General features: G+C 32.4%; 4 protein-coding genes across 7 annotated transcripts; 2 read left to right on the plus strand and 2 right to left on the minus strand.

Moving 5' to 3' along the window:
• Positions 1-538: 538 nt before the first annotated feature.
• On the minus strand, positions 539-14,729 carry Mta1-like (metastasis associated 1-like). 4 transcript variants are annotated; one of them, XM_074249078.1, is made up of 14 exons: positions 14,094-14,729; positions 12,935-13,371; positions 11,096-11,163; positions 10,768-10,861; positions 7,050-7,235; positions 5,540-5,791; positions 5,124-5,395; positions 4,435-5,037; positions 4,136-4,340; positions 3,411-3,809; positions 2,979-3,126; positions 2,872-2,903; positions 2,474-2,735; positions 539-2,357 (listed from the first exon to the last, which is right to left on the minus strand). In XM_074249078.1, exons 2-14 carry the CDS (start codon positions 13,053-13,055, stop codon positions 2,216-2,218), a joined length of 2,784 nt encoding a protein of 927 aa, XP_074105179.1. In that variant the 5' UTR covers positions 13,056-13,371; positions 14,094-14,729; the 3' UTR covers positions 539-2,215. The 4 variants fall into 4 exon arrangements, with proteins under 4 accessions (XP_074105179.1, XP_074105176.1, XP_074105178.1 ...); XM_074249075.1 differs by lacking the exon at positions 2,872-2,903 and having other exon boundaries at positions 2,977-3,126; positions 14,094-14,727; XM_074249077.1 differs by lacking the exons at positions 2,872-2,903; positions 3,411-3,809 and having other exon boundaries at positions 2,977-3,126.
• Positions 14,730-14,957: 228 nt separating this feature from the next.
• Positions 14,958-16,576, plus strand: LOC141531334 (putative OPA3-like protein CG13603). Its single transcript, XM_074249081.1, has 3 exons — positions 14,958-15,245; positions 15,496-15,686; positions 15,784-16,576. The coding sequence occupies exons 2-3, from the start codon at positions 15,545-15,547 to the stop codon at positions 16,269-16,271; spliced, it is 630 nt and encodes a 209-aa protein (XP_074105182.1). The 5' UTR covers positions 14,958-15,245; positions 15,496-15,544; the 3' UTR covers positions 16,272-16,576.
• A 646-nt stretch (positions 16,577-17,222) lies between these two features.
• Positions 17,223-21,181, plus strand: Yata (N-terminal kinase-like protein yata). Its single transcript, XM_074249079.1, has 12 exons — positions 17,223-17,445; positions 17,561-17,707; positions 17,971-18,099; positions 18,211-18,422; positions 18,537-18,627; positions 18,697-19,179; positions 19,265-19,486; positions 19,583-19,835; positions 20,115-20,285; positions 20,366-20,634; positions 20,718-20,826; positions 20,912-21,181. Exons 1-12 carry the CDS (start codon positions 17,332-17,334, stop codon positions 21,043-21,045), a joined length of 2,334 nt encoding a protein of 777 aa, XP_074105180.1. The 5' UTR covers positions 17,223-17,331; the 3' UTR covers positions 21,046-21,181.
• Gnpnat (glucosamine 6-phosphate N-acetyltransferase) lies at positions 21,179-23,021 on the minus strand. The gene is made up of 5 exons (XM_074249082.1): positions 22,663-23,021; positions 22,347-22,470; positions 22,166-22,228; positions 21,956-22,083; positions 21,179-21,849 (listed from the first exon to the last, which is right to left on the minus strand). The coding sequence occupies exons 1-5, from the start codon at positions 22,678-22,680 to the stop codon at positions 21,613-21,615; spliced, it is 570 nt and encodes a 189-aa protein (XP_074105183.1). The 5' UTR covers positions 22,681-23,021; the 3' UTR covers positions 21,179-21,612.
• Positions 23,022-23,488: the final 467 nt, after the last annotated feature.

A 23,488-nucleotide genomic window follows, 5' to 3' on the forward strand; every position in this document is an offset into this window, starting at 1 on the left:
TATACGCATGGAATTTTTTTATAATAATTTAATTGCTATAAAAATCCAAAAAATTGATAACACTGGAGTTGACAAATATTAAAGATTTTTTTAGAATTTTATATCAATTAAATTATTATAAAAGAAAATTAATTAAAAAGTTTCACATGTAAAAATTAATAAAAATTACAAGTAAAAATTTTTAGAAGCATATTTTTGTTGTAATTAGTTTGTTAAAAAAATTTTTAAAATTGATAGCTGACTACTAACTTCAGTATTATAAAAATTGACAAATGTCTGTTTATTTCAGTGTCATTTTTTAATCCTAGAATTTTAAAATTAATTTTTTTGTCTTAAATATTTGTAAATACTATTGAAAATTCAAAAGATAAAAAATGATTTTTAAATAACTACAATTAAAAAAAAAAAAAAGTCATTAAAATATTATTTTTATCAAACTGTAATTATTAAACTTTTTTTCTTGATAAAATACATTAAATAAAAAAATATTCATGCATAGGTGGAAATAAAGGTGGTCACAAAAAAAAATTAAAACTACTTAAAATTTACATCTTCATCGCTATTTATATAATAATAATAATAATAATAATAATAATAATAATAATAATAATAAAAATAATAATAATTTATAATAAAGTTTACACAATTGGATGGGAATTAACTACAAATTCAAAGAGGGATGAATGAAATACATTCAGAGCGATGCGTATGTTTATTTATTATGGTTACGACGGAAGTCACCAAAATTGAAAATTTAATAAAAATATTCACAAAATGAGCATTCCTCAATATTTCTCTCGCTTTCTTTCACTCAATCGTTCCTTCTGCACAGTGATGAATTTCGTTCACTTTAATTGTTGACTTATTCAAATTTTTTTCTTTAATTTTAATTCTATTTATTCATTTACTTATATACTAATTATTTAATTATAATTAACTTTATCTCTCATGTAATTTTAATAAACCATACATCCATATCATTTACTCGCATTCATTCATTAATTAATTAGAGTAACACATTAAATATGACTGCAAGAGCCACAAAATTGCGTACACGCCAGTGCTATTTGTTTTATTATTTTTTCAATTATAAGTCCATCGAATCAGTAAGAAAAAAAATCGTGCTGCTATGTACTCATCAAAGACACGGTTTCACTTAAAATCGGCTATAGTATAATTATTTATGCGTGTATTTTTTTGTTACCGTGTCATTAATTTGTGTACATAATTGTTACTAAATTAAAAATTTTTTTGTCCTTTCCATTTTCATTTTTTTTTTCTATTTTTTCATATTTTTCCTGTTTACTTATATTTCAATTGTCTGCTTTTTTAAATATGTACATTTAACTAATATTAATTATAATAATAATTCATAATAATATTAATAATAATAATAATGATTAATAACAACAATAATTATTAATTAATAATTAATACCGATAAAAAATCATGATTTTCATGGTGAATGACTCGATTTGTTAATAATATGTAACTTTAACATTATTAATTGATTTAATTTCAATCGTCTTAATATCGCAATTATCTCTTGCTTTATTTTAAATTCACCTTAACACGATAAAACGTAATATGCAATACCAGTGCAACGTACAATTATAATTACAATAGACAAAATTATCATATTTGAGACATTTCGACAGTTCATTACTATTATTATATTTTTAAATCTTCATTCATTATCAATTGCTTTTTTTTTGTTTTCAATTATAATTGAAAATTCTACATTATCTCGCAGTTATTACGATTTCATTTTAATTATTCTCTCTCAACCACAATAGTTTGTTTGTTTTGTTTTGTTTTTTGTTTTTTGTTTTTTTTTTATTTATAAAATATTCACTTGAAAAAATCCCCGTCGAACCACGACACACACACTCACACAAAAGTAGATCCATCCCACAGCCCACGACGATTATCGCGAATATCACTCTCAAATTAGTTTATTTTTATTTTTTTTCATCATTTTTATCTTTGAGATTCTTATCGGCAACAATCACCGGCTATTTATTTCTCAAGAATTACATTTATTTTAACTTTAATTTAAAACTTATGACCTGATCCTAGTTATCATCGATTGACTGATACGTGGATAGCCCGCTTGTAAAAAAAAGTTTATAGTATATTTATAATATTTATATTTATATATATATATAGTATTTATATATATTATATTTCCCTTGTTTGTTTTTTTTTATTTTATTCAGTCAAGTATAACGACCATACGTGAATCGTCATTGCGCGTCGTAGGCGCCCTTTGGGGATAAACTGGAACAGACAATTTACGCCATGGTTTGCGTGCAGCTCTTCGTAGCTCCACTGAAGACAAGGATCTCCTCTGTCTTCTGTAATTTATCAAAAAAAAAAAAAAAAAAAAAAACCAAGAATAGTTTTAATAACGTGAATTTATTCAAAGTTTTTAAATCATAATTAGTTGCAAATAAAAAGGTAAGTTTCTTACTTAGTAAGATCTGTTGCCCGGAAATAAACATCATCGGGTGCGTCTGACCATGTCATAACTTGTTTACGTGCATTACTCCTAGATATTGCGACTCCGTGAGGAAATGTATGTGGATGCATAGCTCTTCCATTGAGCGGCGGTGCCAAGGGAACGATCGTTTGAGGTGTGTGCTCCAGTACATGTTTAGGGTGTAACTGCTGCGAGTGGTGGGCTCGTTTCGCCGGTGGTGGAGCACCTGGTAGCCCTGCATTCAGGGCAATACCTATAAAACCAATTAAAAAAAATTTTTATCAGTCACATCATTAGCAAGTAATTTTATAATTTACAATAATAATGAATGAAAAAAAAAAATAAATAAATAAACTCGGAATTTAAAAAGACTTCATCTAAGATTTTACCTTCATCCCAATCGACATCCGAGTAGAAGCCAACAAACAGAGATCACATTCAATATGGAAATACGTAACTGTGATTTTAATAGACATAATTGTGACGATACTTACCATCTGACCCATTTATTTCTTCAAATGCTGGCCTGCTACGTTTCAAAATAGTCTGTTGTGGCTGGATTGGTGGCTGTGGTTGAGGTGGCGTGGGCGGTAGTCTGTCAACTTCTGGTTTATTTGGTACTCTTTCGTACAAAAGGCTACCATCTGAACAAAATAAATTAAAAAAATCATTAATTATTTAATTTTAATCATTAAAAACATCAAATTGACTACATTAATAGAGAAAATGATAAATTTCTACAGATATTAAATTATTTAAATATTTTCGAGTCAAGTTCAATGAATTTCGTCAAGTTAAAAAGCTAAGTGATATAAACTGGGCAATAAGCAGACGATTATCAAAATCCTCCATCAATAGCGCAGATGTTTTATCTATCTATCTTTTGCAGTTAAGCAAAACATATAAGGAATAATTAACTAGTACCCACCAGGTGCTTTAGGTGGTCTTGGAAACGAAACACGGTCAGGTTGTTTACGCTGTGCGGGTGAGGTGAGAATAAGCCAATCCCAATCGCCGGGTTGTCGGGGTACAGGATGATCTCCCAGTCTCGTGGCAATGTCAGTGACACGCGGACGTGGCCGTGGTCTCACAGCGCGTGCCAACAGTTTCAATTCAGCGGCACTTTTTGTGGCAAGTTGCGGTGATGCACAGAGGTGTCGCAACGGCGCCGCATTTACTGGTTGATGTGGAGCACGCGCAGCGTGACGGGTGCGCAATTGCGCGGCGCAAAGTCTTCGGGCTGCACGCGCTAATGCCGATGTACGCAGGTAAAACGCCGAGCGTGTCTTCATGACAGGTCGTGGTGATCCGCTACCACCGCCTATACCTAAGAGTACCGATTTATTTAATTTTTTTTTTTTTTTTTTTTTCAGTTGGCTAGTAAGATTTTTATCTAACTAGCAGGTTCGATAAAAACCTAATCTAACTAGGTTTGATAAAAACCACTAACAATTATTACATTAACAATTTAAAATGTAAGCTTTTTTTTATTGATAAGCGTTATTGGCATCAGCTGTTCGAATCAAGGAGACTAAGGGCCAAAAACACCTACAATATTATAGAAAAACTTGCATGGCTATTTTTAAGTTTTTATTTGCAGTCTGTAATAATATACTGAAATATGTAATTTTTTTTAGTAAATAAAAAAAATACCTATGGCACCGCTACCACGTAAGTCTACTCCGTGAGCACTGGCATAATGACGGCTTAGGTGGGCTTTAAGTTTAAATTCTTTGCCACAGGATGGGATACTACATCGGTGAGGTCGGTGAGCGCCACTCATCCCTTTACTTTCTTCGTCCGAGCCGGCGTTACTCCGTTTTCTGTCCGAATCAGAGTCATCGATACGTGATGGAACCTGAATAAATAATAAAAATTTATATATATTAGACTCTTGAAATGTTCATCTTACGATGTTAAAATGATAAACAAAAAAATGAATAATGATGTACCTTTAATCCTCCGTATTTTTTCCAATATGACCAACAGGATTGACATAATCGGCACTGCATGTGCGATGGTCCCCAGGCATACCACTGTGAACTTTGAGTGCTTTGACAGCTTTCACAAGGTTTACCGCCGACTCCCATCATCAAAATCCCACTGTTATCACCGGTGATGTTACCATTACTACTTCCATTGAGCACACTAACACCTTTTCCATTACTATTATTGCTATTACCCAAAGGTAAAATAGTCGTCCCCGTAGGCGTGCTGGCCGGTGTTTTATTGTAGTTTGGTATATAAACTTGTTTAAGTTTACTTTCAGCCTCAACAGCTTTGACTCTTTTTTGCTGGACATAGCGATCTGTCGTTTTCCACATGTAATAATATTCAATAACATTTTTAAGTGTTTTCCAGGGTAGAAAATCTTGGCGTATATCCGAAAAGTCTTTTCCATATTTGTCAAGCGCTTCCTCAAATAAATTTGCTTCAGATGCGCTCCATTCTTCCATTTCGTCTCTACACAAGACGGGCCCTGTGCTGGGCACTAATGACGACATTGCTTTTGCGATATCGTAGTTGTGTCGATGTAGTGTGTCCATCGCGTGGAACTGTTTAACAAACGCAATTATGTATTTCATGTCAAGTCATTTTAATAATGATAATAATAATAATCATAAAAATTTATTATACTTACAAGGGTAATGTCTCGAGAGGCAGCAGCCGCAGACATGTGTAACGACGGTTGTTTTACAGAGGAAGAGCAATCAAGTGCTCGGGCAAAGGTTCCCACAGATCTACTGACCACAAGAAATTGGTCGATTTGACGATCCGTCAATGAGTGTCGAGGCGTCCACACAAGCGTCTCTAAATCTTGCAGTCTACGTGGATCGGCTTCTTTTTCAGCAGACGTTAAAACAGTCGGTACGATTGAATCAGCCTGATATCTACTCCCGACTCTTATTTCACCTAAAAAAAAACCATCAATTAATCAATTGGCACCCTCTTACATCCCATCAATCGTAATGACATTGTTTTTTTTTTTTTTTTTTTTTTTTTTTGTATCAAGTAAAGTGTAGAGGGGAAGTAGGTGTAAAAATAATGAATAAGCACCTTTATCGGCGAGTAAGGTACGCTGAGCTGGGTCAAATACTAAACAGTAGAAGAATGAATCCTCTTTGTTGAGATAGCTCAGCAGGGACTCAGTCTCGTTGAGTAGTGTCACGCAGCACTTCCCTCTGATGTGGGTGGCGGGCATCGTTTCGACTTGCCGCGATAGAAACAGCTCCCGGTGTTTCATTTGGTGACGTTGCTTTGTACTTAATTCGGCAACGCCGCCTGCACTGGCAACGCCTTCCTCCACCCCTGTATTTAACAATAAACAATATATATATATATATATTATTTTTATGTATTAACGCATACGTATCTACAGATTTACTTATTTTCAATTATCTTTATACGATACTTTTTTTTACATTTTATTCTAATTAATACAGTACGTGCACTACAGACATGCGTGATATCGATTTTTGATTACAGTAGTGTCGAAATATATTACACTACTTCTATAATAAATAAATAAATAAATATTTTAATAATTGTCTAATTGTACAATATAATTGTCATTAATTTCTAAACATAGTACGCTAATAAAAATAATATACAACAGTAGCTAATTTAAATCATCATTGCTGTATAATTACATGCGCCACAGTGAGACGAATATATATTTTTTTTATTTTAAGGTTTTTAACGAAACTAATTAACGAAATGCATTATTAAAAAATAAATAATAAAGTAACGAACGTTACCAGAGTATACGAGCGAAAATAATTTTTAATTAACTACTAAAATAGTACCAGCAATTCGTGGGTGGAAAAAGCAAATGTATATTTAATAAAAGACACCTCAGATTACTAAAGAATCATCTTCTAGCGCAGTTAGATTAAAAAAAAAAAAAAAATGATTGAATGATGAATGATTGGATGAATTGTGGAAAAAAAAAAAAAACTACAATGTCAGAGCATAAATAAATGAATTGAATCAAATTAAATAAAAAATGATCCAGTGCAAGTCTAAACCCAGCATACTGTAGTTTTTGAATGAAATGGAGCAGAAAAAATGTACGGTCTTTAGGCAAGTCTTCTGGCCGTGATCTTTAAGACAGACGTTCGAGCTAAAAACCGCAATATTATTGTTTCTTTGGCCTTACAGTGAAAGTAAATCAAAACTAATGATAGTCACCAAGATTACAAAGATCTTTAAAAATCTTACTGCTGTATTCAGTAGCCTTCTATCATCATTGGTGTCTCTATTAATATCACAATATATAAATATAAATGAAGGCTATAAATAATTGCATCGAAATAACAGATAAACCAGCGGCTAAATGAAAACAAATAAATTTATCGACGAATCAGTGGTCAGTGATATATAATAATAAATATAATATGATGTGTATATATATATATATATATATATATATATATATATATATATATGTGTATATATACATATAAATAAAATAAAACGAAGCGACAAAAAATAATAATTCCTACATATCAACAAGTACAAGAGCATCATCGCAAGTTCTGATCAATTGACGATCAGGATCACTCACCATGAGGCTCATGTGCCTCTGAAAGTGGCGCTTTAAGCCATCCACCTTTACCAGGACCTTTGTTCATCACTTTATGTCCGATTCCACTATCTTTACTAGTCATTTCCTTAGTTAGATCTGGATTCTCAAGTTTTTGACTCTGCGTGCTCGCAGGGGATTCAGACCTCTGCTGCTCCACGCTCGCCACTGTAATTTTTTTTTTCTTTTTTTAATTACAGAATAATAGACTGAAAAAATTCTCTACGGCATGTATATTTTTTTTTTTTTTCATTTCAGTAATTAATAATAAAATTCTAATTTTAATTACAATAAATAATAAAGAAGGACACGTTTCATTTGATAATAATTCAAAAGCGCGATTAAAAAAAAATGTAATAAATAATTCATAGCAAATAAAATAAAATAAATAACAGATCGCGCGATGATTTCATAAATAAATAATTAAATTACTTTATTTTGGGATAAGATAATAGAACTATAATTACTTATAAGGTGAATGACATACCAAAACCAGACGTGGGAGGTATTAATTATTTAAAAATTTAACAATTATAAATTCTAATAATAATAATAAGTTAACCGGGGATTAATTCTGAAAATATCTCGAAAGACAATATTAGAGAAAAGCAATATGTATACGTATAGATAGATAGATTTATTTATACGATAATGGTAATAATAAAATAAATCGTATAATTCGGTGGGACTCCGAAAATAGTCCGAAATGGCGTCCGATTGCGAGAGCAGAGGAAAATAACGTCGCCAACGGCTTTGGACATCGAGACGCCGGTCGATTCTCCAAAACAATAGAGCCTCTCTCTACACCACCCTTTTCTTCTACCACCTATTACTTCTCTGCACCCCACGTATATAAATATACTCATACACATCCGTAGATTTATATATATATATATATATATATATATATATATATATATATATATATATATATATATATATATATATATACGCTGTCTCTTTTTCTCATTCACTGTTGCTCTTACGTGCTACACACTCTACAGGCGTGCTCTCTTAAACTTGTTTTCCCTGGCATTCCAATCAACATGAAGTATCCTTTGCGCTACGGTAAAATTGATCACGGGCTCCTAAAGAGTGCGAAACTAATTTGTTACATGACTTTGGCTTTATACGTACACATATATAATTCCGGTTTGCAGAGCTGAGTTTCGTTTGATTTAATAGAAAAGTATCAAGCATATATATATATATATATATATATATATATATATATATATATATATATATATATATATATCTGTATAAAATATATAAACGGCGAAGGGACGAAAGAGACCTTTACTCCAATTGCGAGAAAATATCGTGAGAGCCGAGCGAAACCGGGCAGCCAGCACAGAGCTCAGTTGGGTTATTGTGGAGCACCAGCAGGAGGAGGAAAAGGAAGATCGGATGGTCAGAGGCCAGATGAGGAAGAGGAAGAGGAAGAGGAGATGAGGTGATGGTGATAGAGAAAGAGAACGAGGATGAGGCAAAGCAAATGCTTAAAATGAAGATGGCTAGTACGGGGACCCCTTGGAACTCCCTCCCGTTGGGTGGTCACCCTCTAAACCACCCTTCGGTACCTACCCGGACATATATATATGTATATGTATATCTAGTACAGTATATACAAATACAAACACACATACGTAGCCGTGCGAGTAGTCGTTCTGGCCGGCGGTATCGGGATCGGGAGCGTACACATGAAACGGTTCAGCCGCGTTTGTGTCTTGGTGTACGGTCTCTCGCGCGTTCCTGCTCCAGCTCTAGCTTCACAAGTACGTGTACGTGGGACACACACGCGTGCAGCCCCTGCGTCAGTCATTCATTTAGTTGGGGAGGAATAAGAGGAAGAGGAGCAAGAGCAGGAGCAAGAGCTGGAGGTGGTGGGCTGCTGATGGTGAAGGTAGTCGTGGTGGTGGTAGAACCAGAGCCATCGGAGGTAGAGGCTGGAGAAGGACGAGGGGCCAGAAGAGAGCCAGCTCGCTCTGCTGGAGAGAGAGAGAGAGAAAGCCAGAGGTGGTAGAGAGGAGCAGGAGAAAGGGTGGAAGGTTGGAAACTCGGTGGGTGGCGGTGGGTGAAGAGGGCGAGAAGGTGGACTGAAAAGGGAGACTGGGAGTTGGGTGTTGGGTGAGAGAGTGTACCACCCTCTTGGCCACCCCAAGCAGATCGATACAACCCCCTTTCCGCTTTCCACCCACATCCCACCCCCCTAACTTTACTTATTATACGATCCCACCCCCGAATCCTCGCGTCTCATTATCTTTCCCGTTGCAGCTAGAGAGAAAGAGGAAAGAGAGTGCTTTTATATTGCAGACTCATTTCTCCTTCTCAACTTTATATTTATTTATTTATTTTCATCTTTTTTATTTCACTATTTTTTAGTTTTTACTATTCTGCTCTGTGTGTGCGCATAGTTTCTTTTATTTGTTTTTCTTTTAGTCTAGTTTTTTTTTTTACTTTTATTTTTTTTATTCTTGTTATATATTCCTTATTGTAGACGAGTGTGTTACATTTATTTTATTTATTTATATCTAGTACTTTTAGTTGGTTATTTATTCAATGGAGAATTTAAACTTGAGCTAAAGACGCCCACGGTGTATATACACGCGCTTACGCGTGAAGAGTATCGCCAAGTCCCGGTGGTGGTTACACGCTGTGTAAGCACACACCGGTCGCGTAACTGAGTGATACCTTTTTTTTTCTTTGACTTTTTTTTTTTTTTTTTTTTTTTTTGTATTACTATACGTTTTGTTTCATATATTACTTTCCTCTATTTTTTGTCTCCCCCATCCCTCCCCCTCGTGACTGTTACTCTTCGGCAGTTGCCTCTACCACACCAGTGATGAAGAAGCTAAGACTCCACTCGGGTTAACTTTTTTCACTCGCTGTCGTTAGTACAGCCAGTCAGAACATACATCCCAGTTTTGGTACAAAAATAAACATTAAAAAATATATTTGTATACGTAGTACAGTAAACAAATAATATAATAAAATAAAAACTAACATTGTAAAAAGTAAAATAACAAAGAATAAAATAGTGTGACTGGTTTGTTATTTTTATTTATTTATTTTTTTTTTTGGTTTTTATATGCGAGACACGAGACGCCACAGTTGAATTCAGAGGCGAGCTCAATTTCCGGGGTAAATATATTTAGGTATTTTTGTGCGCAAGACTGGCAGAATAGATAGATTTGTATGCACGCGTATCTTTCGATTGTGTGAGAATTTGTCGGCGCCATTTTGAGAACTTGAAATAGGTAATCAAAAAAAAAAAAAATTATCAATTCATATGACAAAAGATAATATATAAATTAATCTAACGGTCGAGTAGTAAAAATCTTAACAACAAATTTCTAGTCTATTGAAACCAAAATTCTGTCGTTGTGACACTGTTGATTGTTAGACCGGATATAAAAGACCGGTATTTGATTAATGATACACGTACTATCCGTACGTACACGTATGCGTATGTATAGTATCTACAATAATAATAATAATAATAATAATAATAATAATAATAATAATAATAATAATAATAATAATACTGGTATAGAGTAGGAACTTGAACTCAAATTCCTATTTTACAATATTGACATCTTGACGAATAATTTTGGGCTTACTATGATAACGCCAAGAACAATATGTAGGTGACACGTTGAGAGTACAACAACATAGTGTTAGATAAATGTTTACTCACACTGGTGCTTGTCTGCAAGCATAATCAAGGTCGAAGGTAAATCCCTCCGCCTGAAGAAGCACATCACTTTTGCTTCCACATTACCGCTGGCCGTCTAAAATTAGTAAAAAATATTTTCTTATTAATTGTTCATAGATATATTAATTATCTTGTAATAGTGAAAGTAGTATTATTATTGTTATTACTATTACTATCAATTATCAATAATTTTACTACGTTCCACTACAACGTCAATAATTTAATCTTTTTACTTAAATATTTACTTTATTCAATGAGTAATAATAAAAAAAAAATAAATAAATAAAAATGTTATTAAGCTTTTTCTCACCTTGTTCAATTCTTCTATCCTCCGTATTTGATAAGGAGACGTCGATGACGTTTCAAAGTACACATAGTCTGAAACAAAAAGAAGAGGATATAATTAATTTAAGCTTGTAATTAAAAGTTAATTAAATATTTAAAAAAAACTAATGCTCTCAGCATCGACTATAGATAATATTTTTTCGGAGACTCAGGTATCACCGAAATGACAAAAGTACGGAATATAGTATAGAGAGTAAGTAAGGAGACAAGGGCGAGAATGCGGGAATGAAAGTGAGACGAAGAATAAGAGAAATAACATTAAGGGGAAACAGGTCTACAAGGGGAGAGAAGATGGTTTTATGGGCATAGATATTTTATCCTTGAATAGAAGCTCTCGCTAGTTCATTTTGTGAGCATGTCCCCGAGCAAATACAAGGATGTGCAATGCTATGTACGTCCAATAGTCATACTTATATGTACATAATCTTCACCTCATTTTATATATTTATTTTTATTTTTACATTATACAAATATATAATATGTAATATGCCTCTATGTACATACTCGGAGAGAATATTTTAAAATAAATCAAAATTTTTACTAGCCGTTAATCTCAAGTACTATCTAGTATGTAATTAATAAAGCTTAAGAAAAAAGGCAAAGCCAATCGTCAGGTAAATGATAACAGAGTTAGCGATGTAATTACAATTACGACTGTGTCCAACTTTATGAGGAGCCGCGATAAGAGTTTACAACACACTTGTAATTATTATTATAGTTTCAATACGATTTATTATTATCATTATTTTTTTTTGTCGATACTAGTCTTAAGACAGCAAGTAGTAATTCGGAATAAAAAAAATATAAAGACTCGGATGTTAGACAGTTTGATATCGAGTCATCTCGAGGTCTAAGGTTGATTGTAACGGAATTGGTAGTGACCTCACGGGTTCGAGATAAAACCCCAGAGAATTTAATGACCATAAAGTACAGCAGTGAATTGTTAAAAGATTTAGTTTCTGTATATCTTGGAATTACATATTTGGTAAAGTGAGATTTGATTATTATAAATGTGTGGATGTATTGTATGGATGTGTATTATGGTTATACGTGTGTTGGATGTAAAAATGAGAAAGTGGTAAAAGATAGTAGCGTACTGTAGTGTGGTGTCGCCGATCGGTGGAATCCATGGGTATGGATATCGCTCGAAGAATTAGTATGACCTGCCGGGGTAAGAGAGGAACGCGGGAAGTTGTGTGTTGGCCCGATACTACCACGGGGGAGACGGGGGAGCGAGGTGACCTGGGAAAAACGAACAGTCGAGGGAGTCGACGGGGGGAACTTTTAAAGAGAGAAAGAGATGGAGATAGCTGTACAAGTTAGTGAGCGAGTGTGTATGAGTAAGTGAGCAAGTGAGTGAGTGGGTGAGTGAGTGAGTGAATAAGAGTGTGAGCAGACGTACGGGACGCCAAGAAGGGGGGAGGGGCGAGGGGGAAGATCCAGATGAGGAGAGGTAAGAGCTGGGGAACAGTCAGGGGGGAAAAATGGGGACAGGGGACGCCATCGTGATGCCATTTGCAAACATTAATTTCTTAGTGGCTAATTAAAGTTGCCGAGTGGATACTCCAGTCATACAGACGACTGTCCATTGGTAATATGTTTCCCGATCTGTATACGAGTTTATAATTCGCCGGTCCGTCCACGAGGACAATACAACAATCCGTTGCAGCTTCTCGGTTTCATTCTACTTAACTCTTCAGTACTTTATTCGCAATTATAAAAAACAGCTACAATAAATATTAAAAAAAAAAACAAAAGTAAAATAATTAATTAAAATAAATAATAATTGAGTGGTGAACGTTACCTCCCACCCGATACATGTTGGCCGTCATGTTGCTGGCGTCCTGTGCGGCGTTAGCCGCGAGCCCGAAATTTGCGCTCTCGTGGTTCCCGTGGCTCTCGTGGTATTCCGCCGGCATTGGCATGGGGTATCAGCCCTTGTACTTCTTCTTCTTCTTCTTCTTTCTCGTCTTCGTCGTCGTCTTTTTATCTTTTTTTTTAAACTACTGTTATTATAATTACCGCACTTTTTACACTCTTCAACAACGGCATCAGCACCAACAGTAGTAGTAACAGCAACAGCAGCAGCAACTTCAACAACCAGTATTTGTTTAAAGTTTTCACGCGTCTTCTTCCCGGTGACACGTATCACCTCACGACCGCGGCACTCACAGTCAGAGGTACCGGCCACTTCTCCGACTCTCTTCAGGTTTAAAAAATAAAAAAAATAATAACACGAGGCTGCAAAAAAAAAAAAACAAAAACAGTTACAGATACAAATACTACTCCGTATTTATACTACTATGTATACAGTTTAGCGAGAAAAGGAACGCAGGTTATCCAGTAGAATAAAAAAGAGGAGAGAAAAGAAGAAATAAACGTTTAATAAGAGTCAACACTTGACTGTGTCACACTCCATCGTGTTTGTTTGAGGCACATCGAGAGTGCAGCCGTATGATATCAACCGCCAGCGTATTATGTATTATGTATATCTTACAACACTAAATACTGTACTCCATTTATTATAAATACTAATTGCCCACTACCCGTCGACGTTGTACTGTCGTCCGAGCACTTTTCCACACTAGTTAATTATATTTTATAAAATATATCAAATATTTAATTAAAATTTTTAAAAATATTTATCAAACTGAGTGACAAAGTAAATAAATAAATAAATAATGAATTAAATAAATAAACAATAATGTTTATTTGTTATTATTATTATTATCAACAACACAGTAGTCTTGCGACCCGCGCACAACCAAAATCACTTGGCTTTACTCCTTTGGGTTACTCTGCTTCTACTACTACTAGTACTACTACAACTACAACTATAAAACTCGCCGCCTGTAACTACTCTCCTCTTTGTTATTAAACACACGCGTTTATTATTTATTGTTAAACTTAATATTTTTTATTATTAAATAAACAGTAACCAAAAAAACTATGTATAAACTTACTGTTTAAAATTCACGTGTTTGCCGCGAGCATTCGTTTTTAAAAGATATAACTCGTGGTATTTAATAATGTCCACGCGTAGTTAACAGTCGTGTGTTCTACGAGCGTCTGAGTGCTTGCCTCCGACCTCGCTCAACGGAACACCGCCATTTTAATTTCGGACTACAGCGCCGCCGACATGAGAGAAGAGGGACCAAGGGACTGCGGCGGCACCAGCCAGCAGCAACCGACAACGACGACGACGACGACCAAGATCACCAACCACGACTCGGTTGTCCAGTAGATTATTTCAGGGCTACTTTATGCTTCTATTTATCCACCACTGTATAACTAATTATTGGTTATCAACCTCACGCCGTCTATACCTTCTTCCGAAAAATTATTGTACAGTCAAGCTACCCCAGGATGCCTGACGATAGTGTGTCTAAAAAATTCAAAATTTATTTTACAATTCACTTTCACTTTTTATTGAACTTTTTTCAAACGATTTTTTCAATGTAAATAATTATTTTTTTTTTTTTTTAATTAAAATAAAACTTTCAGGTATGTTGACTATTCGATGGAAAATAGTATCTAATTCGTTCTATATGTGTGATGGGATGCACACACGATACCCGGTCGCCTCACAAACGCACAAACTAAAACGGCGCACGCAATTGGTCAAGGATTATTTATTCAAAACTAGATAGAACACCGTCCCCGCCATTTTGTTATTGAGCTTACTTTTTTTGGCGCAAGAGCGCGCGGGTGGGAATAAATATTTAAAAAAAAATTTTTTATTGTTAATTGTTTAACATTTGCTGACAGTAATTAACTTAAATAAATTAATAAATAATTGATCTTCGGTTCAAAGGATTTAATTTTTTTAATTATAATATTTTGTTTACTAAAAAAAAAAAATAATTGTGATTTCTTGGAAACCAAGTGGTAGTTTTCAATGAACGACGCTTTTAAAGTCATTGCAACTTGACGGATATTTTGTTTTTTTAATAAAAAAGTTTGATGTAAAACAATAATTAAATGATTTTTAATTAACTTTTTATTTATTCGGCCAAATTTATTTTTATACATATTTTGTTGACAATTTATTTGTACCGAGAATAAATCGAGCAATTGATGACTCTACGGAGGTATCGTCATTAAACATTCCGAAGGTAAATAATAATTTACATTTGATATTGGTATTTATTAAACAAAATTATTAAATTTCTATTTTTTAAAAAGTTATTTATGAAAAATTTATTTCATTATTTTTGATGATTTATTTTTAGTGAATATCAGCAATGACATGACTTGTGTTGAATAATATGCAAATATAACCAATCAAAGACTATCTTGCACAACCACGAACTTTGCAATATTTTTTGGTATGTTATTAAAATGTAATTTTTATTTTCTTTTCAGAGTACTAAGTTTGATTACCGAAAAAACGAACGAGTGAGGACGAGCAATCATGGCAGTAGGAGTTTTTCCAGCATTTAAATTAGGAGTTTTATTTTTGAAACAAATAAGTAAACCAATAGCAAAACTTCTTGTTTCACAAGCTAAAAATCATCCAGTATTTAGGACATATTTTATTATTCCACCAGCTCAATGTAATTATTAAAATTAATATCCATGAAAATTTTTTAAAAAAGCCAAATTCAAATAAACTGCTATTAGATAATTAATTTATTAAATTATTATTTGCAGTTTATCATTGGGCTGAAGTAAAAGCTAAAATGTATGTGATGAACTTGGGAAAGCCAACGAAAGTTGCTAAGTTAAACGAACAAATGGCAATTGAGCTTGGAGCTAATTTAATGGGTGAAGTTATAATCTTCACTGTTGCTGGAGGATGTCTTTTCTTTGAGTACAACCGTCAGTCGGTTAAGGAAGCTAATAAAGAAGCTGACAGACAAGCTCAAGTACAAAAATTCACAGATGACATCCAAGCGTTACATGAAAGCTCTCAAGAGCAAGAGAAACAAATAAAATATTTAACAACTGTGGTTGAAGAGCTCGCTAAAAACCCTAAGCAAAAAATTAATTTAGAAAAATTAAAACCTGTTGAGACAGTGGCTGCTGGTAGTGATATAAATAGTCCTGATGACTTGAGCCGTAAAAGTCCTGATGACAAATCAGTTGTTCATCGAGCTCTTGGTTACTACGAGAAGGATGTTAAAGGAACTAGGAGTTAAAAAAGATAATCTCAAATTTTTGGTTATTTATTTAAATAATTAATGTTACAAGTACAATAATATGAAACATGAACGTTTTTTATGCTACTAGAAATTTATACGGACAAAAATCTTTGAAATTTATTTTTTTTTTTTAAAGATTCTAGTCATTGTTTTTTTTAATTCAGTTTAAAGTTTCATGAACCAATTTGTTGGCACATTTTTTTTTTTATTTTTTTTAAGTACTTTCTTGTATATAACAAACAGTTGTACGATAAGTTTTCAAAAATAATTTAATATTAACTAATAATAAATACTATACAATAGTGATATATTTGTTTATGTACATAAACAACAATAAAAATTGAATCGAACATTTCATTAATTTATTTTTAAAGTTCTCAATTTCTCGGCTGCCTAATTTAAAAATACAGTAACTGCAAAATTTTTATACGTAATTTTTTTTTATAACTTTTAGACCTTAATTTCAAGTATTTTTTCTTAAAAATATTTATAATTAAGTATTTTCTACTTATAAATCAAATTTTCTATAAATTTGGCGCGCCAATTTTTTTTTTTAATAAGAACAATTTTTAAAAATCTCAAGATTGTCAGTTACTGTGTTTTAAAATTTTTTTAGATATTTATTTTTATATGAATTATTATAAAAAAAATTAAATTAAAAAATTTCACATGTAAAAATTAATAAAAATTACAAGTGAAAATTTTTAGAAGAATTTTTTTATTGTAATTGATTTATTAAAAAAATTTTTGAAATTAACAGCTGACTGCTAACTCTAGTATTATTAAATATTAATTAGTCTGAATGCGAATGACTATTTTTTAAAGTAAGTAAATAATAAATAATTTATAAAATTCAAAAAATAGCAATAATTAATTGTTCGGGTGTCATCGGAAGTATTCGATTTTGTTGCTAAAAGACGTCGGTAATGACGTATAGTCTATGCGTGGCCGTGCTGTCATTAGTACTAGTGAAGATAAAAGTTTTTTATTATTTTTTAGCTAGAAATGTTATTCTCCAATTATTTACTTCGATAAAAAATACTCAACGAATTAAATCATGTGGTCGCTATTCTCCCGAGATCCAGCTAAGGATTTTCCTTACGAAATAGGAGAAGTTGTTGATGGATTTGATGGTAAAAGTATTTGGACTCTTTATAGAGCCAAAAAAAAGGTAACCTCTTCTTGTGGTTTATTTATTTGTAAAAAAAAAAAAAAAAAAAAAAAAAATATTTAATTGTTTTATTTATTTACATAAATATAAATAATTTATTTATTTTTATTTACAGGGCACTTCAAATGGAGATGACGTATCTGTATTTGTTTATGACATAAAAGCTGGTGGAGAAGTACAATTGGAGATAGCAAGGAATGCAGTTAAAAGATTGAAAACTCTCAGACATCCAAGTGTACTCACTTACGTCGATAGCCTTGAGGTTTAATCATTTTATATTGATATAATTTACACTGAGAAAAAAATTAATCGACAATTGATTTATTATTTGATAACCATTTTAATACACATCTATAAAATAAATTAAAGGACATTTTACAGAAGTCTTTTTATCTATATTATAAAATAATTTATGAATATTTTTAACTGTCAATTATTTTCAGTGTTATATCTAAATAATCGATACCTAAGTTTGATTATTGAATCTTGAATAATTAATTGTTTTGTTTATTGATAATTTTTCAGACTGACAAAGTTATCTACTTGGCAACTGAGAGGATAGAGCCACTGCATAGTAGATTATTACGAAAAATAGACATCGGTGAAGGTGTCAAAAAAGAATTATACTTTTCATGGGGGATATTTCAAATTACTGTTTGTATAATTTTTTATTTTAATATTTATTTATTAACTTAATATTATAATTATTAAACTGTCTAATTGTAAGTATAAAATTGAATGAAGAAAATTTTAATTTGTTTACAGAGGGCTTTGAGTTTTTTAAATAATGACGGTAATTTAAGACACAACAATGTGAATTTATATTCAGTTTTTGTAAATGAGGAGAGTGGTGAGTGGAAATTAGGATGTGTAGAGTACATGACAACCGTTGATGCGCCATACATGTTACTGCCACATGAACTACAAACTTACAGTCCTCCAGAAGTGCGGGAGAACGCAAAACCGACGTCGAAATGGTAATTATTGTAGTTCAAAATTGTTAATAATTTCCGTGGAAAAAAAAAAAATATTTTGGTATATTAAAATATCTAGGTTTTAAAATTGTGATACTGATGAGTAAATATGAACAGCTCAGTCGATATGTGGGGTCTCGGGTGTCTGATCTGGGAGGCTTTCAATGGGCCACTAGGACAGAGAGCCAATCTTAAAAGCATGGAACAGGTTTGATATTTTTACTTCTTTAATTACTCCAAAAGACATTAAGTAAAAATAAAAAATATTTATGTTTAGATACCAAAGCAATTGCTGACAGTGTACAAAGAATTGACGAGTTTGAGTCCTGATGGAAGACCTAATCCAGCGGACGTGATAGCCCGGTGTCGCAGCAACAGCGGGTTCTTCAAAAACGACCTGGTTGACGCACTGCTGTTTCTAGAAGAAATTCAGATGAAGGAGAAAGGAGAAAAGGGAAGGTTTTTCTCACAACTCGCGAGTCAACTGGACAGTTTCCCTGAAGGTGTTGGAAGACACAAAATTCTACCCCAGCTACTGGCAGCCTTCGAATTCGGAGATGCAGGCAGTGCTGTGTTGCTTCCATTACTGCAACTGGGTAACCAGCTGCCAGACGCCGAGTATCAAAAGCGAGTAGTCCCTTGTGTCGTTAAATTATTCGCATCAAATGACCGTGCTACTAGATTACGACTCTTACAACAGCTCGATCGATTCGTTAATCATCTTCAGCCGTCTACTGTTAACGACGCTATCTTTCCTCAGGTATTACTAGTTAAATGTACTTTGCATAGTTTATAATCATTAGGGTAACAATAATTACTAAGATAAATTTAATTAACTCCCGCAGGTAGCTCGAGGTTTCTTGGATACTAATCCGGCGGTTCGAGAGCAAACAATTAAATCAGTAGTACACTTAGCACCAAAGCTTGATTATAACAATTTAAATGTTGAGGTGTTGAGATATTTTGCAAAACTTCAATCAAGTGATGAACAAGGTGGAATTAGAACTAATACAACAGTTTGTTTAGGTAAAATAGCTCAACATCTTCATCCTCAAATTCGCCAAAAGGTATATTATTTTGTCTCTTTTTTTTTTCAACGTAATAAGATATTTTTATGTACATATTTTACAACTGAAACAAACGTGCATTGATAATTTTTATAGGTACTGATAGGAGCGTTTATTCGCGGAACTCGTGATCCTTTTCCTCCAGCGCGAAGTGCGAGTGTATCAGCATTAGCAATCACCCAGCAGTATTATTTACTGCAAGAAGTTGCTAATCGTATTTTACCGGCTTTGTGTACTCTTACCACTGATGCTGACAAAACAGTACGTGACACTGCATTCAGAACGATACGAGGATTTTTGTTTAAACTTGAAAAAGTATCAGAAGATCCTGGATTAAGAGAAACAATGGGTAAATATTTTTTATAAATAATCTTAATAAATTTGCTTTATTAAATATTGACTTTTGTTAAATTGCACTGTAATTTTTTAACTATTGACATTTTTAAAGATATAAGCTCATCTCGATGTTACACTCATCAAGAGCTTTCATTTGAGTATCCACATACATTTTCATATATTTTTCATATATACATATATACATATATATATAACAAAATTTTTCTTATTCTCTCAATAATATAGATTATTGATTTCATCTATTTACTGATGAATAAACTATTTCTTTCAGAGGCTGACGTCAATACTGCAACACCCAGCTTAAGTAATGCAGCAGCAACGTGGGCTGGCTGGGCTGTTACAACAATGACTGCTAAATTTTATCGAAGCCAATCAGATACACCAAAGTCTTCCAATCCTCACACTACATCTCGTATTTTACTTAACAAACCAGCATCTCTGGGTATAGTTGCCTCGATACATCTACTCTGATTTTTTTTTTATTTTAAATGCATAAAAATAATGTAATATTTATTCAATTAGAACAAGCGAGTAGCTCACAAAGCAGCGCTAGCACCACAGCGACAACAAGCAGCGCAACAAGCATGACATCTTTGGATCCAGATCATGAGCACGATTCGCAAAACACCGCAAACACTCAGTCTGATTGCGACTGGGATTGGGAAGCTGATAACTGGGGAGACATGGAGCAACAACCCTCGTCAACGACCACGACACCCGCTAGTACAGTGACACCATCAGCTAATACATCTAAACCAAATGACCACTGGACAAGTTTAGAGGAAGAACCGGTTAGTCTGCTTTCAATGATTCAGTTTTACTTATTTTTTTACCAAAAGTATCAAAAGTAAATGACAAATTAATTTGATTTTAGGAGCTCGAAGCTGCTGAGAACCTTGCTGATAAAAATGAAGGCTCTGAATCCGGTTGGGATGATCAAGAATTTCAAGTACTTGAAGACTTTCAAACGATAGAGCAACCAGGTATACTTTTTCACAGTTATCAATTAATTAATTAATAATATCAATTATTATTGATATTGAAATTACTGATTGATTTATCTTTCAGGAGTCACTGGGACGAACAATAAATTTGACGAGGCACGAAAAAAACGCGAAGAGCGTAAACTAGCACGCCAAAAACAAATGGAAGCTAAAAGAGCCACTAAATTACGGACCACTGCTCCCGCTAAAAAAGTTTAATTAATTTTTTTAATCTAATTAATTATTGTATTATAAAACTCGATTTTAGTGAATATGTAAACGAAAGAAAAAAATGAACTATTATTATTAACAATAATGATAATAAAAATAAAGATTTACACATATCCAAAAATATCTTATAACAAGTTTTATTAATCGCATAAAAATATACACATTAATTTATTATTACTCATATTGTACAAATATTCATTTCTCTTTATTACGATTGTTTTCATAATTGAGTTATCCCCGAGTATGCACGGAAAAAAGAAAACTTCAAAAATTATATTATAAATTGTAATAAGTGTCCCGTCGTATTCAAAACTAGAAAAATTAAAGTTCGAAGTAACATTTTTGTAATTCAAACTTTGAATGTTAATTTTCATTCAAGTTTTCAATGTAAATATTACATTTTAGAAATTTAATTCTTATAAAATCTTTAATACTTAAATCTGAAACTAATTTTTTCAGTTTTCATCACGAAGCGCCACGTTACATTATATACTGTAATTTTTCTATTTTTCTTTTTTCCGTGTGATTATTAATTACAAAAAATAATAGCTATTATCATAAACGAGAGTGCTCGGGGGTTGTCTCAAACCGCATGTTTAAAGAATTAGCGTTACCAACCTCTCGTTGGAATCCAAGACTCTCATAAAATCCAATAAGCCGATCACGACAGTCTAATGATAATTTATAACACTGTAAACTTCGAGACAATTGCGATATTGTACTGATTAATAATTTACCGAGGTGTCTACCTCTATACTTTGAATTTACGACTACGTCTTCCAGACGTCCTTTCTAAAAAATTAAAATCCACAACGTCAATAACTCTGCTCCATTTAATAATGTAATATTATTGTACTAAATATCATTTATCGGCTGTATAAATAGTATTGATACTCACCAACGCACAATTGTGAATAAATTTTTGCTCTACAACTAACGTTGCACTTCCTACTACCTCTCCACCGTTCAAATCCTCGACAATGACAACGTAGTAGCCACCAGCTGTTTTCATTTTAAAAAATCTGTCTGAAAAATTATTTTTTTATCCAATGGAATCTTCTCTTGATAATTACAAACAGAATTATTTTACCGCATGAACATTACTTACTTAAAAATTGGTCTTTAGTAATATTTCCAACATCTGTTAGTTGTCCTAGCAGTTGTATGAAACCTAGAATAAAGCATGATGAATTGTATCAGTTATTATTGATAATACGACGTAATACATTATTTTTATCACAACAATCATCAATACTGAGTGCTATAAATATTAATAAAAATAAAATTACCTTTATCATAATCTGTAGATCGTAGTGGTCTTACTAAAAGTTCATTTTCTTTTGGCAAATTAGGTAAACGATTCAATAAGCTGCTATTGAAAAGCTCCAGCTCATCATCTTTTGCTAGATCATTCTGAAAATTAAAATCATGAGATAAAATCACAAAAAAATGAGTGATATTATTTAAATATTGACAGCTTTGAAGGTCATTGGTGACATCGGGATAAAAAAAACTTTCATATTTAGTAAAAGTACAAGTATTATCAATGATATAATTACATTATGTAAATAAAAAAATTTTTTATAGACACAAAAGTCATCTTACATTTGATGATGTGTTCATTGTCCTGTTGAGTTGCCTGGAAAACGATTAATTTTTAAATGTCGAGTGTGGTTAGAAGTGTATCACGTTATATATTGTTATTATGATTGGTTTATCAGGTATAAAAAAAGAAAAACTTGTTTGTTCCTTCCTCGTTGCTTGTTGTTGTATTCACTGATCACTGTTCACGTGTAATGTAACAAGTTGTGAGTAGCCGCTAGCTCACGCTCCCACTTTCCTTGGTTTTATGAACTACTCCAACGCCAGATTCCGCTTTGACATTTCACAATCCAAACTTTCACGGATTTACACTCTTCTCGCTAGTTATGTTAATATATCACTTATAAGTATGCATAAAACAATTCAATTATAGTTCGATAGTATCATAACTTTTTTATATTTTTTTTACTGTCTAGGAGAGATAAAGTTCTTGGGCAAATTATAAAATTAACCTTTATCTCTCTATTAACTTTATGATTTTCTGTTTTCTTAATAAAATACATTTCATTTTATTATTTCAATTATATTATTATTATTAATTTAAAATTTATTGATCAGTTAATTTTTATTTTCAACATAAATAATAATTTTAATATTAGTAATAAATTAATTTTAATTCAATCATACTACTAGATAAAATTAAATGATTAATGATTTATTTCATGACAATATTTATTGAATACATAAAAATATTGTTATAGTTACAAATTTTAATAACAAGTAACAATAATTATAGATTTCTTATAATTAGAAGAGATACTTATTAAAAAAAATTGTTTATTTTATTTCAAAACTATACAAAAAATAACATTTATTACTTCATTTGCTT

This window comes from Cotesia typhae, unplaced genomic scaffold (assembly GCF_013202065.1).
Source record: "Cotesia typhae breed Kobodo isofemale line unplaced genomic scaffold, CoteBio_Ctyphae contig_5, whole genome shotgun sequence".
Classification (NCBI taxonomy): Eukaryota; Metazoa; Arthropoda; class Insecta; order Hymenoptera; family Braconidae; genus Cotesia; species Cotesia typhae.